The following is a 20,232-nucleotide window of genomic DNA, read 5'->3' as shown; positions in this document are numbered from 1 at the left end:
GCTGAAATTGCTCTGAAGAAACTAAACTTCCCTCTTGTCTCCTGATATGTACTTTGGCTCATTTTATAGTGGGCAGGGCACAAGCAACATTTATTTGTACTTGATCATTCATCCTTTGAAGAGGGCTGTCAGAAGAATGCAAGCCATATTTTGAATGTGAAGTTAATCAGCAACTTCAGCAGCAGAATATATACAATGTCAAACAATACCTTCTCAGCACTTTGTTGTCCTCTCAATGATGGATTATAGGATTGCTCATTACTACACTTAAGACTAAAGGCACAGAGCTTCCATACTTACCCCAAACTAAGCTGAATTTATTTTCTAGTTTGAACTCAGCAAACTAAAATTTAACGAAACACGGTTTAACAACATATATGATGGAAAGCTGCTCTCAGACCAGCACTGATCTGGAAATTGGGATTTAGACATTATTTTATTTGAGCAAATCTCTGGAACTACTCCTACATCAGATTCCACATGAAAATGGATTTTAGTACCTTATAATCTGGAAACAGATAACAACCAAGTTCTTAAAAAACAAGATCGTACAGTTGGAGCCTGCCTCCAGTCATTGCCAAAGACAACTGACCCATGGTGTTACACACAGCATTAGATCTCAGAGTGACATACAACTTCTAACAAATGAAGAAGTATGTCTACCTTGAAGACTGTTTCCTTTGTTATTTCTCTTCAGCCCAAATTCTGCAGGACCTTTTATCACAGAAATAGCTAATGGCTGAAGCGGCAGATTTAAAGTGAAGCAGCTGGAACATATTGACTTGATATGCCTTCATCCTACTCAGCCTCAGTTTGTGGCTGTTTTATACGCATAAACTGGAATAGCACACTTGTTAGCTCTGATTCCTTTAAGACAGATTTTGGTAAACTATTTTCATGAGAACCACTCCTTGATCTTGAAAAAGCAGAATTTAAAAATGAAAAGAACTTTATAAGAAGGCTGGACTTGTCCACATAGAAAGCTCATCTTCGAACAAGCCCACAAGGAGCTCTATTTAACAAGAGCTGCTTTGCCAGAACAACTGCAGCCCTCCCAGTGCTGCATGTAGCCTGCCTAATCTTGAGCTGGAAGAGAAAATTTTCTAGAAAGCATTTCAGTGTCTCATTGCAGAAAAACAGATTGTGGTTGCTTTAAGAAAATAAAGTTCCTTTTACAATGCAGCTGACACATTCTTGGCTATGAAGTGTGATATGCTATTCTCTTTACTTTTCCAAGGTTGAAAACTTGATCCCTTCCTTCACCTTATAAAGCAAAGAAAATAACTTACAAAATTGAGGGTGAACCTGCCAAATTACTTCCTTCCAATTGCTCAGTATCCCTTCCTATCAGTAACTGGATTAGCCAAGAGATGTATCTTAAATTGACCATCTGCAGCAAAGGGATAATATTTTGTAGCACTTGAGTTGAGACTGCTTCAGAGACCTGTGGAGTTTGGAATAACCTACTCAGCTCAAAGCTTCAATACAATTCTCTTCTCGATTCTATGGGTGACCTTATGATGATTGCTTTCCTTACTCTGGTAGCAGAATTGTAAAATTACATCAAATCACAGTAACTTCCCTAGCACGCTACCTTTTTTATAAATGACAATATTCCTTTAAAATCTAATGTGAATTGGAGGAGTCCAGTGACAGTGCCTACACTGACCTATCCATGCAGAAGAAGGTGAGCAGGATTAGAAGTCAAGTGTATAATGAAAGGAGATATTAAAAAAAAAAATCAAACAAAAGACAACTAAATACTATCACTAGTGTTTCCTATTCAATAAAGTGAACCAAAAAAAAAGAAAGTAAAACTACCTTCCAGCAGGTTTCAGGCAGTGTACACAGGTGACGTGATCAACCCAAAAGGTTGTTAACCCTTGATATTGAAGATTGAGTCACCATTCAAACTCCAAGGTACAGTTATGCAAGTTAGTAAGTAAGGCTGTAACCACTTAACCACTTGTACATAAGAATCAAGTTTTGTGATTTTGATGGAAATGATACAGAAATCCAGTCAAGGTACCTTCTTTCTCTACTCATTGCTTCCATGGTTACAAAGGCCAAATTTTTCAGCTTAAGCAATTCACCTGCTTAGAAACAGTCAGCAAGGCTCTACGATGAGCATGTGTTTAGAGTGCAGTTCTCACTCTAATTTCCAACATTTTTAACTGCAGCATCCTAACATAACTTCTGCTTAAAAGTTCTGATTTTTCATATAAGCACCTACCTAGAAATTAAAGAATCAACCCTGGAGAAAATCATACTATTTAAAAATTCTTATTCACTTGTTTTCAGTTGCCATGACACCTTGATAGACTGTTTTTAAATCACATTGTGAAACTATGATGTGGAATTTGTGAAAAATACTTTTTTTCCTGTTGGAAAAATCTGGTAATCCTTTTTATACATTAGATTTGTCAAATCTGAGGTAATTCAGCATATCAAGAGGGAGGCTGTGCTCTCCCAGTTCATCATGGAATTTTTACTGCCTCTCTGCCCCTTCATACATACCCTGATACAATCTGAGCTATCAGCTATCACAGTTCAAAAGGGGTTTTACATTTTCACAGCAGGAATACAAATCAACTATCCTTACAGCTAACCCAAGACACTTTTCAGCTTTTAACTCTGAGGCCTATTTTATCTTGGCAGAAGCTGTCACAAAGCTATTTAAATCTTCCCTGATAAACAATTTGCTTGGAAACTGCATCCAAACAATTACAGGATATAGAGGGAAAAAGTTAAAGGCTTGCTTTAACAGGTAATAATAAAAAAGCAGATTTAAAACCATATCTACTCTTGTTTCTAGTTTGCATAAATAAAGACATTTAACAAAACATCAGTTATTCCACTCCCCCAGGAGGAGCATAAATTCTGCAAGTATAAAGGTAAACCAAGAACGTATCTAATCACAGAAATACAGATATCCACACAGTTGCATCACAAACACGTCACAATTCATGAAACCCAACCAACCCAATTGGCAAATGGGCTGGTAAGGGGGATGAGGGATACAGCATATCTCCTATGTTGTGCAGCTTAGAGAAAATCAGGTTTTGACAAGACCTGATAGCTGCCTTCCAGTAACTAAAGGGAGCCAACAGGAAAGCTATAAGAGGGAGGGATTTGGATTAGACATTAGGAAGAAATTCTTTATGCAGAGGGTGATCAAGCATTGAAACTCTTAGAAGCAGTGAATACCTCATCCCTGGAGGTGTTACAGGCCAGTCTAGATGGGGCTGTGGGCAAACTGATCTGATGGCTGAATAAGTTACCCATCAAGTTACAAGCAAACTGTATGAACAAACAAAAAAATCCTTTTACCTTTGTCTGATGTTACTGTGCAAGGGCTGGTCATTCTGCAGATGGATTGGTGAGGCTGCCCGCTTCGGTGAAGAAAGAGACTCTCGGGGGGTTTGCTTTGGTGATATTGGCACTTCATTACAGGAAGAAGACTCTCGTCCAGAAAGTGTGAGTGAGACAGAACTATCCAGTGTTGCTGAAGGGTCAGAAGCCTGTCTCATGGCACTCTCATCATCTGCTCTTTTATCACTCTTTTCATTTGAAAGCTCTTCTTTAGCTGGAATACCATCTTTTTCACGGCTAGAGTACTCCCTGGATTCAGAAATCACACTCTTTGACTCCTTCACCTCAGTCCTGGACAAATACAAGGAGCCAGAATCCTTGTTTTCATCATCATGCCTTTCACTTCTCAATCCCTTTCTATCCACACTGTCAGGATCTTTTCTTGCCCGGGAATATCTGGATGAGTAGTCAGAATCCAAATCAGAATCAAGAGATAATCCATACTTTTCTGCCAGCTGGCGCCGTCTCTCTGCCTTGTACCTAGCTATTCTTTCTGCTTTAGACTCTAGTTCATGGGTATCCATGTTTCCTGTACTGTACAAAGACTCTGTATTTCCTCCTGTGGTTTCTGTACGGTATCTGGATGATCTGGGTTGTTTCTCTACAGAAGAATCTGAAGTTTCCTCCTCTTCATTTGATCTTCCTGTCAAAAGTACAATACATATGGACCAATGCATCCAAAACTCCACCAAGTACTCTAGCCCACCTACTCTGAATGGTGGGCTTTCCATCTTCTTACAAATCAAAACGTACTAGTGACTGCATAGACATACTACAGTTTTTCACTACAGTCTTCAAAGGGACATAAAAATGATTAAGAAGCTTACATTAATTGTAACCCTCCAAGAGTTTCCTATCAAATTATTATTATATCAAAAGCAGGTTAAAAAAAAAAATCCTAATCAAAGCTGTTCTACAAAACTCTTCTGTTACCGAGCATATGATGGGGTAGAAAACAAGAAGTAATTCACCAATGGAATATACTACTTACCTAAGTGATGACTGTATGGATCAGTTGCACGCATATACCTTGGTGTATCTTCTTCTAGTAAACGGTGTGTGACTGACCCCGGGCAGTTCTGCAGAAGCATAGGTTGCGTATCATTTTCGATTCCCTCTAAGCGTCTAGCTATTCTCTCCTTTCTGAAAAAGATGCAAAACATCTGAAGTGAAATATCCTTGAAGATTTGAAGGGAGAGTTTCTAAGAGGAGGTAACAAAACAAGCTGTATGTTTTGTTTTACAGGCCAAAGACTTTTTCTTCTTTACCTTTTCATTTCCAAAAAATCTTGGTTGTTTGGTTCAAACAGTTTTCTTAATTCTGAAACTGAGACAACAAAAGATTATACAGTTTATAAGCTACTAAGTTTCAGAAACTCAAAGAAACTTTCTAAAATGCTTCAGAATAAGAAGGAACAGTCAAAACGTTAAGAGATTTCACATAATTTTTGTCTGGAAATAAGCATTTATTTTTTGTTTTCCTAGTTTACTAACTTGCTCTGTCAAAAGTGCATTAGGCCAACAGATGTAAACACCAAGGAGTTCTCCAAGTACTTCCAGGCTATGCTAATTTTTAAGATCCAGTGTAAACTAAGCAAGTTATATTTTCATTAGCTTATGTGCTATATTAACTGCTTCAAAACCAGGCTGTACAGAGTTACTGTCTACACACTGTCCACGCAAGGGTTCATGACCATGCTTAAAGAGAAAAAGTGTCCCTCCCTATTCCTTAGCTCCCACGGCTACAAGTGGCTCAAGTTTGGAGATAACCTGTACAAAACACCACATATTCTCAAAGTATTCCTGCATGGTTAATCACTTCACTACCTCTCCCTTGTAGTTCTAACTGGACACATTCTCCTTCTCTTGCCCTAAACCTGTTTGGTGGTGTTATGTGCTAACAGACAGCTGTCACAGATCACAAAACAGAGAACCAACGAGAGGCATGATAGATGAAGTAATTCCTATATATACATGTATGTACACAGTTATCAGTACTGTCTGCAAACCACACTGGAGCAGCGAGTGCTACATAATCAAGTTGTGTACCATTTCTTACAAGCAAGAAGAGAAGCCACTTGGGCTGTCAATGGACAGAGTAGATCGGAGGGATTGTGGATCTCACAAGTGCCCAAACTGTCATTGCCGTGGCTAAGACATGGTGCTAAAAGCTTTGTGTATCTACTCTGAGGTAATGTATCTCTAGCCTTCTGATCCTGTCCACACAGGAATCAAAAGCTGAAGCAAAATAAAATATTCAGCCTGTTAGATCAGTCCAAGATTGCCATCAGAAACACCTCATGACTCAGGAGAATCTAGAAGACACTGTTCCACATCACTATAGAAGTGACTCCACCAGCTTTATTCCCTATTGGACTTCACAGATCTAGATATTTGTAAGTTAAATATTGTTGAAACACCACCCTTCTAAAGGTCAGGTGCACCTTCTCTCCTTTTCCTTCTTAACTATTAGAATTCATGAGCAAATCTAAGTCAGCTGATGCATACCCCAGATGGTTTCTGTAGTCACTATGAGTGCTTGCACATCACATCACAGCTAGGAAAAGATAGATACTATTAACATTGGCTGTCGTATCATGTTAACATGATGAAAATCCACCAGGACTCCAGATAAAAGGCCTTTGACCAGGAAGACTGAATACAATCTCATTCTACTACTCAGAGAGGCAAATGACTGAGGTACTGATATATTGTCTGAGGCTTAAGATGGAAGCCTACAGGAGTACAATACATAGGGGAAAAATGTCATCTGGGGCACTCTCTGAAAAAGCCCAAGTCTACATTTTTACAGAACACAGACTCAAACCATCAACTTAAATTTTTTGAGGCAGGTTATGTCAAACTGCTTGCCATCACATCATAAAAATCTAAGATGTTCCACCCTACCTAGCAGGGCTAACCCCCTCCCACGCCTTGCTTAAGCATCTGCAGCAAAATAGGGTGAAGCTTCACTGTTGACCAAGTTGACCACATATGTAGACAGTCTCTGAAAGCCAGCAAGCTACAGGAAGAGATCTCTACAGATGGATAACAACAGAACAGAATGTGGCCAATGGAAAATCTGCATCCCAAAACAAGATTAAAGGAAGGTGAGTTCTTACACTGCGTTTTCATAGTTTTTTTTCCCCCCTCAATTCATGAGCAATTCCCACATTGCTCTATCCATTCAGTACCATTCAGTGAACTGTATTAAAGATCTTATCCACGTGAAACAAGCTGTTCCACATTGACACCAAAGGAAATGATTTCTCAAATACTTTGCTTTTCACCTCTACTAAATCTACTTCTATTTAAGTTTGTTCCTCTGGACATTAGGGTTTTCTCTTGCACCTGTAGACTCTACGTATAAGAAATGATCAAAACAAAAGCCATAATTGTTCTGCTACTTCAGGCAGGGAGAAGGCCTCCATCACTCACAGTTAATAAAACTACATTCCATTCAAACCCTGATCATTTTTCTTCCCTAGTCACCAATTTATTCAGCCTTCTAAAACATCAGAAAACAGGTCTTTTGGAGAGTTTTAGTTGGACTCTGAAGCACAGCTTCATATATTAAAGCCTCCACTCCCCCCTCCAAATCCAAACAAGGAAATTTGACTATAAGTCATTCTCATACAAGAAATTTGGAACATCCAAAGAACTCCCAGCAGCATTAGCTCAACACCCTCCCAATATGTGTTAGCTGAAGTTCCAGAGATTCTACTACCACTCTGCAGTCCTAAAAAGAGCATTGGACTCACGAAGCATCGCTCCAACACCTTCCCAAACAACATGGGACAAAAATAGCATGAGACTGCTCTACAGTGCCTTATACTTTTTCCACACTTGAGATTCCAGACAGCTATTTGAGCTAGGTTGACCGGTACCTGCAGAGTTCTTCTGTGAAAATAGTTTTGGTAATACTTTTCTTTACCAATAAGATGAAAAAAAAAAAAAACAAGAAAAACACATTACACAATAAAATAAAAAAACAAAAAAAAAAAAAGAAAAAGAAAAAATGCAAGAAGTCTTCTATTACTGTAGTGATTTTTTTGCTAACTAAAATATAGCACTTAAAATTATGAAAGTTAGTTGGAAAAATTTCTGTCCCAAGGACCTTGGCTGGCCTTTGCACGCTTAGGTGATCATGTTTCTCTTTTTTGGGTTGCAGTTTGGATACGCTGGTGCCAGTTTCCCATCTGTTCATTAATGTTTTTCCACATAATCATCAGAAACGACATCATCTCAAAGACATCCATCACAAAGCTAAAAAATAATAACACTTCTTCCTAAAAGGTAGCACAAAAATCTGATTCAGCAAACAAGATTCCAATTTAGCACACGAGAAAAGACTAAAATTCAGCTCACTGTAAAAGCTCCTTATCTAAGTTAGTTCATATTAACAATTCATAAGCACTGTTAGTAAGTATAATTAAGAAAAAGAAGTACAGCGACAGTTCAGGAACTGTCCTGTGCTTCAGGCCTTATTTCAGGATGTTGAGCAAATGCTATGATAAGATATCCTCTAAGGCAGACTGTCAAGGAGGCATCTTAAATTTGGTAGCTGTAGGCCTCCTGAGCAGAATTTACCTTGTAAGACTAGGTATCTAGCAAAAGTGGTGTTGTTCCATGTCTCAACCTAGAGCAGCGATTTTTAAAAGTATATTTGGAGTTCACATTACAAGAATTTTAAAAACCAAGCGAACAAAAAAAACCCAGCACTTCAAATTTGAGTGAGATTTCTTAGAGAATTCAGAAATATTTCAGAAAAATTACTTACAGAATATAAGTGCTTTTGCCGGAAGCCCTCTTTAGTAATAGCACAGCAGAAACATGCCAGTAAAGTTGAAGGCATATGATAATATTATTCTTAAAATACAGAAGCTGTAAAAACTAAATCAAGTCTCTAGAAGGAAGTAGGGAGGTACATTTTTAAATCTGGCACAGAGGTATAGGTTTACAAAGCCTGGTAGAGGTGGGTTAAACTTTACCTGCCACAGGCATGATTTCTTAGAAACTGTAAATATTCACTGCAACACAAATTTTCCTCAAAATGTTTAACACAGTAATTAAGCCAACCAGCCTTTTTCCTTCCTCCTCCTCCTCCTCCCACCTGGAAAGGAAATGCTCTGCAAATCAGGCTGGAAGAGCATTTACCTTCTGTTCATGGAGCAGGGGCACACTGATATACTTAATGCCTAATCATAAGCAGCAATGTGTGAGACTTCAGCTAGACTCTTTGATCATTAATTCTATCCCTATCTGTTGAAAATGAAGTATGTTCTCCCATTTTCCAACACATGCAAATGTGGACCAGAGATAAGCCATAGATGGGGAAAATACCCTCAAGTAATGCAGCCCTCAGAATGTAAGAATCAGCTCCAGTACAAATAGAATCTGGCATCCTTTTTTATAAAAATCAATTCCTCAGACAGAAGGAGGCATCTTGGAAAGAAACTAGTTCACTGAGAAGCAACTTGCAGAGAAGGTTTCCCAAGTGAAGGCTCTCACAATTAACTTACTGCCCATTTTGGCCAGCTTGCCTGCAAAGCAAAGTATCTGGAGTAATGAGGGACTGTTTATTCATACTGGCTGGTATTTAGTAGTCTGCACTGTATAAGTACATATTATTTTAATCTATCAATGTGCCAATGAAATCTCTTTCTAAACATTTGCACTACAAGAGCAAGCACATCACTTAAATATTATGTTGGAAGAAGTAAGCTGCAGTAAATTACATCAGAGAGAAAGCCAGTTAGTTCAATTTTCCTGGAATTAGTGCATCTAGCCTTGTAGACTTTTGTCTGAAAAGGGTAAATACCTTCAGTTTTGAGAGAATACAAACACAATTTTAATCAAAGCTCTGAGATCTACAACATGCCTCAAACAAAGTGAACATCTTGATGCCAGTTACATAGAGCTCTTCATTCAAATGTAATCTTTTAATGTAGTTTCAAAAAGACTGTGACTCCTCTAACAAAAGCAGGTGAATTTCAGTCCTCTATCTCAGCTGTCTTAAAAGATAAAGATGACACTGACGTCTTCTTCTTAAGTTATTCAAGATAAGATGAGAAATTTAAAACCAAACCCAAAGTATCGCCCAATACACAAAAAACAGCTGCTAGGTTTCTTTGAATACTTCTCGCCTTGAAATACTTTGGAGAGACAGGATATTAGGGTCATTTTTCTTACTTAAAAAAGATATCAAGCCAAAGCCTCTGCTCCTTGAATAATTTGTCTGCACTAAGGTTTATTAGCCACTGTAAACAAAATTTCTTCCATGAGTCAAGTCACAGAACTAGCCACAGCCCACCTGCTGAACTGCTCAACAGTGTTAGTGCTAAGTGTTGGGGATACTGCTGCTCTGCTTTGCTACAAACTGGTCTCATCTACTATAAATTAAACCTTATGTAGTACAGGTCCTTTAGCGTGCAAGATCAAAGATCTGTGTGCAGTCAGTCATTCACATAAACATGGTTATTCTACCAACTACTGGAAAGAGTCATAAATACAAGCCAAGTTAATTCCTTTCAATTCAGTGCTCATATACTTGTTCAAATAAATGTTTCAGAAGTTTTGAATTTCAGCTACTTTTTAAACTATTCAAAATGAAGTAAACGAAACTGAGCTTTATGAAGCAGGGACATCATGTCTTGTAAAAGAACACTGTGATTCATCCCCTTTCATTCCATTTTCATACTTCATGGGGAAAAGAAAACACATTTACAAAACAGCTGTGCCTAAGTGAACTTAACTGTGCTGTGCACTTGCATAGGCTAAATTTCATACTCTATTACCATTTGTATTCATAATACATCTCCCTTACATACCTTTTGGAAGTACTGCTAAGAGGTTAGCATCAATATCCTTTGTGCTGTTGGCAAGTTCCTCTTTATCTTCAAATGAGAACTCCTTCTGAAAACTGAAAGCAACATCTGGTTTACAGAACTGCGACTGTTTCTGCCACAAATCAAATACAGTCAAGATGTAACCAATTCCTGCAAGATAGTCCAACAGAGATACCAAAGAAAATACTTTCCACAAGAACGAAACTAGAAATAACCCCAAGAAACTCACAAAGCCAAACCTAACATCATTTGAAACTTATTTGGAACTGACTATGACACATTTTTGCATTAAATTGCTCACTGGAGACTGCCTTCAAAACTAGTAATTGCATTTGAAATCTATATAGAATGACTTGCCACAAATACTAAAACATATTTCATCAAATGTAGTACTAACTGTACTCTCCACCCAGAAGCCTTCTGCACAACCACCTAGTTGCTGCTTCTGCTCTGATCTCTGGATAACACACAGTTCATAATACATTTAAGAGTAACAGGTCGATCAGTCACTTCATAAGAGCAAAAACGCCCAAGTAGATGAGAAAGAATCTCTTAAATATGTTCATTAAACATACATATTTTCACTCTGAAATGGAAATGTCATAATTGCCTACAGTGACTTTTTCAGAAGAAAAGTGTTCATCCCTGTGGGATCTACTCTACTAAAAATGGATGGAAACCTGATGTATTTAGAATCATAGAATCACCGAATTGCTCAGGCTGGAAAAGACTGTAAACATCACCAAGTGCAACCACAACCTAACCATACTACCCTAACAACCCTGTGCTACATCATGTCCCTGAGCACCACATCCATATGGTATTTAAACACATCCAGGGATGGAGACTCAACCTCCTCCCTGGGGAGCCTATTCCAGTGCTTAACAACCCTTTCTGTAAAGAAGTTTTCCTGATATCCAGCCTACACCTCCCCTGGCACAACTTAAGGCCATTTCCCCTTGTCCCGTCACTTGTCACCACTGAGAAGAGACCAGCCCTGCTCTTGCTGTAAGCATCTTTCAGGTACTGGAAGAGAGCAATAAGGTCTCCCCTCAGCCTTCCATACCCCAGACTAAAGAGCCCCAGCTCCTTCAGTCTCTCCTCATTGGGCATATTCTACAAGGCCTTCACAAGCCTAGTTGTTAATCTATCCCAAACAGGCATAAGGATACTTCTATTAGTCTTAAGATCTTTAGTGAATTTTGTAGACAGGTGTAACAGATGCAAATCCCCGCAGTGATCCTGGGCTCTTCATTTTGTCACGGAATTGATGTGCTGTACAAGTTGCTGCCATTCTGATAAAACAAATTACACAGCCTTACCACTGGAAAATCTTTTCTTAGGAGAGTTTTTAAATGGCTTTTTGAAGAGCTAAATATCCTTTCATCAAGGGTATTTGGCTAGGAAAAAAAAAAAAAAGAAATTGTCCTTTTTTCTTTTCTTTTCTTTTCTTTTTTTTTTTTGTACTAATTTATCCAGATGAACATTTTTCAGTGAAAAGAAATATTATATTTCACTGAAATATAATGACTAAATAATATTTTACATGAACTGCAAGAAATATATGCTTCTTAATCATTTACAAATAATTTTCCTTTGTACAAAGACACTGTGGGAAAAATTGAACTCTTGAAATGACTATAAGGAACTGGCTGTGCCACATCCAGGCACCATGCCACATGCCTTCAACATTCAACAATTGTCTTCAACAACTGCACTTAGAGTAATTGTTCAAGGTGCTGCCAAGAGCAGGAATGCTAGTCACCACAGAAAAGCAATAGCAAATAGAAGATTACGAGCAGCAATAAGCTGCTTGTTACAGAAAACCGTGCATCCTTATAGGGCGAAAACACTTAGAACAGAACTAAAAGAAATAATTCTATAGTAGCCACAAGCAAATGGGTGCGTATGTCATCTGAGACTGGGCTGGGACTCAGCAAGTTCATAGCACGCTTCCACGTGCTTAACCCCATACTGCAATCACTCATGGCTTTCAAGCTTCACAATACGCTATTTTCTTACAGATAGGTTCTGCAGAAACTCCAAAGTTCAGGGACTCAGTTTCAACTCAAAAGCAGTTTCTACTCCTTTTGGCTGAGGTTGGAAACAGCAAGTAAATCAAAACCAGAATCAATTTTGCCAAAACATTTTGATTAATTAAGATTTGTCTCAAAGTGCTGAGGGAACCAACTTACCACTTGCGAGCATCTGAGGTTTGTTTGACAGCACCTCCAATAGCTTCAGTAATGCTTGTGTCAGAGTAGTACCCTATGTTTCCATTAACCTAGGGCTCTTAACATTCTCTTATGCAGCAAAATCCTTGTTTAAATTAACTGCATGCTAACATCCACCACTGTACCTGAGTCACGTATCAATTTCCAAGGGAAAATCCATATAGAATCATGACCAGTACTAGCACATTGGTCGTAAAAAGAATAGCATTACTGGATGGCTTGTGGATTTTCAACAAACTTTCAAATATTGTAAACTAGTTCAGCTCCCCTTTGCACCTTCATTCAAACTGTTTCAAAGACCGTGAAGCTAGAGATCCTTTAATTGTAGCCTAAACGTCTTTTGCTGGGTTTACATGCACTGTTCTCTTGCCAGCATAGTTAATTATGTTACTCCTTTACAGAAGTTTCCATGTTTACTCAGATTTTTCAATACAGGCTCTTTCAATTTCAGTGATCATCATTAAAAAATATTCTCTACCTGTTTCAGTTCTAAGTCATCTTTTTTGTATAATGGTGATTGGAACTGGAACATTTTGACTCTAGGCCCAGCTCTGCTACTGTCCTGTAAAAACAGGACTTCTAATGGAGAAAGCATGATTACATGACCAGATGGATGAATCATGCCCTACACTGTTTGCCTTTTTATAACTACATTACACTACATTAACTGCTCAATCCCGCAAGAGAAACTAATATGCCCAGGCTTTCATCAGTTGCAAGTGACAGAAAAATGTATCAGCCCCCAATGTACAATCGTGTAAGCAGCATTATTACATTACGCCCCTTTTTTTCATTCCTTTTCAAGGTCACCCAGTTCCTCCTGTACATGAACTCCTTCCTCCTTTGCTTCCAGCCTCTCCTCGTTGGCGGATTTCATTAAAATTCTTGCAATAATCACAAAGTTCTTAAACTTCACCTTGCTGGACTACATGACATCATAGGCTACCTGCTTCTCATGTCCCTTCACAGTTTCCCCCATGCCCTCATTTACCCTTTCCTTCGAGACACACTGTCAACTTTTATTTATTTATTTATTTTAATCATTAACTGTTTTAATCTAGTGGCTGTATTATCCACAGGGGGGAATTTTTGCTTCTCCTCTTTGCAGGCAGTTTTGTGGCAAGCTCTCTCACACTGCAGCAGGTACTATTGCTATTGCTTGGTTTAAATATTTGCACATTAGAAACAAAATGTTTTCAACAATGTATCAATTACATTGCTTTTACTTGATCAGAGAATTCAGAGACAGAGCACTGTTTTGAGGATGATGTTCTGTCCAAATAATTGGCTATTTGTAGGTACATATATAAAAATTGTTCTAGAAATGAATGTAGACATATTTAGGACATGTCACAGTATTCACTAAGAACATTCATTAGGAACCTAAATTGAGTCAGAATGATGATAAAGCAATTCCAAGTAGTTTTAAAAGCAACAATTTTTGAAGATTATTCCTAAGGGTTTAAAAAATATACTCATAAGCAATTCCACATCAAGACTTCCCTTTTTCCCTCAAGGGAATCTATCTAGATGTTGCCCTGTTTTATTAGCTTATCTGCTAAAGGAGCAGGTGCATCATCAATTTAGTTGCTAACGTAGGGTCAGACAGCCTGATTTTAGAATGCCAGGCATACTGTGCTTTCAAACTCACCCACTGCCCTTTTTCCTTTTCAGTTAAATTTGGGTAACACAGAATCACAGAATTGTAGGGGTTGGAAGGAACCTCCAGAAATCATCTAGTCCAGCCCCCCTCAAAGTAGGCTCCCTACAGCAGGTAGGTGTCCAGGTGGGTCTTCAATATCTCCATAGGAGAGTCCACAACCTCCCTAGGCAGCCCATTCCAGTGCTCTGTCACCCTTACTGCAAAGAAGTTCCGTTGCATATTGGTGCAGAACTTCCTATGCTCCAGTTTATACCCATTTCCCCTTGTCCCATCCCCACAGACCACTGAAAAGAGGTTGACCATAAAAGGTTTATACCAAAAAGGTAAATCCTCCTCGTTTGCTTGCCTGGAATACAGCCTGTGTTTACAGTTCATGAAACAGAATAAACAGCATGAGTTCCCACAAGTTTGCTTTATGAAGGATTTACATGTGGTTTGGCCTCAGGTTGCCAAGGAACTCATGCTACACAATTTTCAGGAATTCCTACAATTCCTATTAAAACACAGACAGTGTTTCACAACCTCAGTAGTTTTTCTTTAAAAACGATGTAGAAGTAGCATTAGTAGAGCATCTGACAACCTCAGTAGGTACACTCCTCTTGCAGGTTCCAAAGTGCAGGCTCCTTCTATACATCAGGGATTCCAATTTGAAAACTTCATCTGCTGCAGTAGCAGCATGTGGTTTCTAAATAGCTGTCCCACTAACCTAGTTACACGCCCAAAAGCAAGCAGAAGTTTCATCCAAATGCCACTGGTAACACTGCTCTGGCATCTGGATTAAAACTACAGGACATAATGAGATTTTTTGATTGAAAGACATACATGAAAATTCACTTGTATACCTGCCAGACATGGGCTTGGCATTCATTATTCTTCTCCTTCTCTACTTCCACAATTTCTCTGGATTCCAAAATAAAAGATCTGCTCCATGGTTGCATCTTTCTCCAGTAGCCTTATCCCAGATTTCCCCTACCTGCACTCCCTGTGTGCCTCACACACCAGCTCACTGTTTCTCTGCCATACAGCAAGTAACCAGAAATGCTCAAGAAGTGTGTACTGATGGGAGGGGGTCCCACGGATGAAGTGGGGAAGGGAACAGAGAGGGAATGTGACCTGCCACATTCTTACCTAAGCACTACAACACCTTACCCAGCCACCTGTGACCAGGCCTTAAGGCTGCAAGCATGAGGCAGCAGTGCCCTACAAGGAATCAGCCACCTCAGCCCTCTGTTCACCTGCAAGGTCCCCTTCTATATGCTGACAAAGCTGTCTGCACAACTGTACCAATAATTCTCTTACCTTGACCACCTCACTTTTCAGACAGATCAGTTTTGCACACTGGCCCACTAGATGTGGGTACTGTGCTCAGGCCTTTCAGGAAAGTGGCATTTTGAGCCCCACTGGGTCTAAAGGGAGGTATCCTTGCCTACAGCAGGGGGTTGGAACCCTCAACCAACTCAAACCATTCTATGATTCTGTGATTGATTGCAGCAGCAGGAGACGCAGTGCAGAGTGGGACTCTTTCCTTAGCAGTATGAGTTGTAAATTTACACGATTATTTAGGAGGCAGTTTTCAATAACTGTTCAGACGAAAGCTTGGTCCTGTGAGAGGAACAAGAATTATTTTTCCCAGCAAAAGAACAAATGAAGATTCCCACCATGACTAAAGTAACAATTATGCAATTAACTGACTTTACCAGGCAAGAAGAAAGACTTGGCCTTACCTTAAAGCTCTCTTCCTGTGGAGCAGTCGTGAAGGTTTAAATCTAACTGTGTTTCCTTTGTCAAAATCTGTGAAATTAAAAAAAGAAAGAAAGAAAAAGAAAAAAAAAACATTACAAAGACATGCTTTAATAAATAGGGAACTTTCAGGAAACCACTTTGTAACTTCCAGCCATGGTCCTTTTCCACTGGAAAAAACTCTACAAAGGCCTTTCTTCTAGTTAAAGTGGCATAGGCTGCCATGCCCAATGTGGTAATAAACCAAACCTTGCAGAAGTAAGTAAAGACAGTAAAACATATGGCAAGTTTCATAAGGTATTGAAGCTTTTGATATTCTAATCCCAGTATTAAGTGTAGCACTGCAGCCTGGGGGTATCATTTAAACTGCTTGACTTGGTTTCCCTGCTTAGAAAATGCACAGTAGATATGTTTTATGTTTGTAAAGCATTTTGATAATGAAAAATACAGCAACAGCCTTTATGGCTGCAGCCAGGCAATACTCTAAAAACTGCATAATCACTGCAGAAATCAGAAATACTCAGCTGAGAGTTTGTTGTAGCAACATTATTACATCCTCTGTGACAAAAGCATTTCTGAAGGTTGATCACTGTTTGGAAACTCCTGGTTTTTTTTCTGAATAACCTTAGGACTTGTACTGCTTTCCACTCTGATAATAAACATGGTTACATGAGAGCAAAATTATACAAGATGCAGCCTTAAATTCAAGAAGTACGTATTACAAAGCCACTGGTTTCCAAACCTCTCTCTGAAACACAGCAAGCAACAGGCAATCTCCCCTCTCTCCCCACAGTTGTAACTTCCTCATTTCTACACTCAAGAACACCACTGTAGGTCTATAAATGATGACTGGTAGCGGGGGGGGGGCAGTGCACCAAACATCAGCTGCCTCCATTCAGCAGTGAAAATGCTGATGCTATTAGGAGACTTCAGCCAGGAAGCAGGGCAGCCTGGTCTGTTACTGCTGCTGAAGAAAACATGAAGCTACTAAAAATGTACTCCCAGTGAGAAAATGCCTTTAAATCTCCATTTACATTAAGTCAACTACCTCAGGACTCAAAAATCAATACACCATTTTTCACCTTATTCTTCAGACAAAAACTTCAAAACAATTCAAAAACAGCAACAACCCTTTAAATTCTAATGCAAAGCTCAGATTTAACTACTTCAAGGAAGAGATAATCAGCCAGTGTACTTTGTTACATGTTGTTGTATTATTTAAAATAACAAATTGTTTTGCAAGCAAAAATACTCTTGTATTTTAAAATCTAGGTATGATGATGATTATTTTTTTGCAGAAAGGTTTTTAAAAAAGCTTCTTATAGCTGACAATATCAGTCTGAATTTATAAAATGCACATTTTCTCACTGGCTTTCAAAACTTTTCTCCTTCCATGCCTTTCCCTCAGTCACCTTTCCAGGTCCACTGGTTTAAAAAAAAAAAAAAAAAAAAAAAAAAAAAAAAATCAACACTTTATATATAAAGAGGCTTAAAATGTGCAAAAGGGCATTTTTTGGCATTTGCTGCAAGTCGAGCAATTGTGCTAACAGCATCTTCAGTGTTAATAAACAACTTTTTCCTGTTTTTCTTAACGTTTGCTTTTTCTCCCCGAGCAAATGGAGAATAAAGCACAGAGATTACACAGAATCAGCTTGCCAGACCAAACAGAAACAACAGTATTAATGGTATACAACTCACTGCATTTTACACAAGAACATTAGAAAGAAGATAATACTGCATACTGTAAGAATCTCTAAAAAGGCCAGGTTTACATCACTGTGAGAACAGTATGCCACAGCTTAGCAAGCCCAGCCCAGTATCTGTTCAGTTAATCAGAACCAGGCATATCTTAAACACACAGCCATTCCAACAGGATAACCACCCATCCTGTAGTTTCTGGCACTAAACAGCTGTCTGCCACAAAGTCCTCAAGCAGATCACAGGGAAATGCTCCCTTATACTGGCCAAAAATGAAGAGGAGATGTGAGAAGGGAAGAAGGCAGCTTTCATCACAGCAAGAGAGGAGCTGCTCAGATGGAGCACTCACAAGCTTTTCTGACTCTTGCTCCCCATTAAACACATATAGTAATATTCATACATGCCATATTCACAGTGCCTCAAAAACCTATTAAAACTCTGCTGTAATTTGTAGGGTAAGCTCCTCTCTTTCCCCACCCAAATAAACAGAGAACTACGTGCTGTTACACAGTTCTGATATTTTATGAATTTCCTCCTGTTCAGATTAAACCCCATGTGGGACGATTAAAGTCCAATCAAACTTACTGACTGTAATATGGAAGCTTTAAGATTAAATGCAAGCAAAGACAAAAAATTAAAAACAACTGTGCTTCAAAAGGAAATAAATAAGTCCACAAAATGAACATCAGTCTTATTTCAATGGTTAATTTAAAGAAACCCTCATAATACCTGATACAACAGAAAGAAAATCATTGCAACATCATTTTGTTGCCCCTTTCGCTGAAGAATAAACATCCATATAACCCTATTAACACAATTTTAAATATTTGTATTCAAAATTGAGAATATCTTTACTGAAGTGTAAATCGAACTTGCTCACAAGTTTAACCATTTCTTCAGTCTTATCCCCCCTCAACCCCCCGGATACAAACTACCCAATAAAGCCACTGTTCCCAGTTTAACACATAGGAAATTAAAAATGCTGAATTAAAAAAAAAAATCCAGATGCAAGCTTGCACTGCTATTTGCTATATTTAAAGGCCCTAAGTCGGCGGCAAGCTAATTAGGAGATCCATCTAATCGGATCTTTCAAAAGTGTCCTTTAGGAAATAATGAAACAGACGAAGTGACTAACTGCATACTGATCACTAAAGTAGCTAATGTAGCTGAAGGAGATGCAGTCTAACAATATTTACACATACAACCATACAAGAGATTAAAAGCACACAAACTGCATTTTCCTCTATCTACTTGGAACTCTTACCTTGCTCCTCAGAGTGTTTAATATTTCCCAAATAGCTGGAGATCCAAGGATTTCGGAACATGATTGTACAAACAAAGGATTCAGCAAAGAGAAACTACAACAGCAGCTAATTCCCAACCAGCCACAGCCCTAGGCCTGTCTGAGCAATATCATGTAGAGATTTTTTCATAGCACAGGACTGGAGCTGTCAGGCTACCGCGTCCCGGGGAGTACAGTAAATGCATAGCAATAGGCTGCAAGCTGGAGCCGCTCAAGCCAATAATCAGATTACAAACAGAAATTAGGCACATGAATGCTAAAACAGATTGGGCAATGGTGATTGGAAGATTTATAATATCACCACTTCAAAGATGCAGCCAAATCACACGTTATATTCCTGCAAAATGAAAGCAGACCGTCTAAATCCTCATATAAAAAGAAAGAATTCTGCAAAAAGAGGAATAATGCCTCTCCATCTCTGATCAGGATAAACTGCAATGCTTGCTGAAGAAAAACTGCATCCAGGCTGCCAAAAAATGGACTCTGTTAATCATATCATTATGCTAAACGTTTTGCCCAACTATTAGTTGGAACGTTTAAAACAGACAAGATTTATGGATAACATGTGAGCGAAACGACTGGTGGGGGTGGGGATTTAAGAACAGACGCTGCAGCTCAAAATATTTTAATTTGAGACAGAAGGTGTAAAATTGCACAAGTACTGTCTGTCTAGCTACCATTTTTTTATTAAACAGATTTGATGGATTTTCAATCCAAGAGAGGAGTCAGAATCCTTTACAGTTCTTTGTGGAAGTCTGGAAACGTTTGTTCAAAATGGGGCAAGAGCCCTGGCTCAGCCTTCCACAGCTCTACCTGATCATCCCAGCCAACCACCCAGCACATAAATACCTGACTGAGACAGACCCACACACTGAACCCCATCCAACTGAAGGCAGAAGCTGCCTGCTGGCTTCCCTGTCCCAAACACACTTGTTAGTTATCTTCAGAAAGATTTCAGCCAGCAGCAGCAAACTCAGCACAAGGATGAGGTTGTGAGGACACTGAAAAAGTCCTAGAAACAGAAGTTCTTAACTTTGCTTACCCATTTCTATGATATCTGCTACATTAAAACCCTTATCCATGTTTGAAATTTCCACGTACCAGCAAAAATATAAGCATCAATGCTGTGAAAGAGACTCCAGAACTACAAGTGAAAAATATAATCTATGAAAAAGCTAACAGTATTAATTGGCTCAGTGTGAAGCTGTTTTAGCCTCTCTAGGTCATCGAAACTACAGCTTTTCATGCTAACAGGTTCTGTCAATGTACATAAGAACACGCACTCCATATTGTCTAATGTTATTTACTGCCATTTTATTTTTAATCATGACTCATCTTGAGTAGCTTTAACAGAAGCATGATTACTGGTTGATCT

At 38.8% G+C, this 20,232-nt stretch overlaps 1 protein-coding gene across 1 annotated transcript in view; it reads right to left on the bottom strand.

The window, feature by feature from the left end:
• SVIL (supervillin) overlaps positions 1 to 18,879 on the bottom strand; it is a gene marked incomplete at both ends in the record, with an annotated part of 70,575 nt that extends 51,696 nt beyond the window's left edge. Inside the window, 6 exon segments of the mRNA XM_079538361.1 lie at positions 3,331 to 4,015; positions 4,364 to 4,515; positions 4,641 to 4,698; positions 10,202 to 10,293; positions 15,841 to 15,907; positions 18,819 to 18,879. Coding sequence (XP_079394487.1) covers positions 3,331 to 4,015; positions 4,364 to 4,515; positions 4,641 to 4,698; positions 10,202 to 10,293; positions 15,841 to 15,907; positions 18,819 to 18,879 — 1,115 coding nt within the window.
• Positions 18,880 to 20,232: the final 1,353 nt, after the last annotated feature.

This window comes from Tetrao urogallus (genome assembly GCF_951394365.1).
Source record: "Tetrao urogallus genome assembly, chromosome: 7".
Lineage (NCBI taxonomy): Eukaryota > Metazoa > Chordata > Aves > Galliformes > Phasianidae > Tetrao > Tetrao urogallus.
Note: the sequence above shows the minus strand (reverse complement) of the source record. Positions and strands in the feature narration are given on the sequence as shown.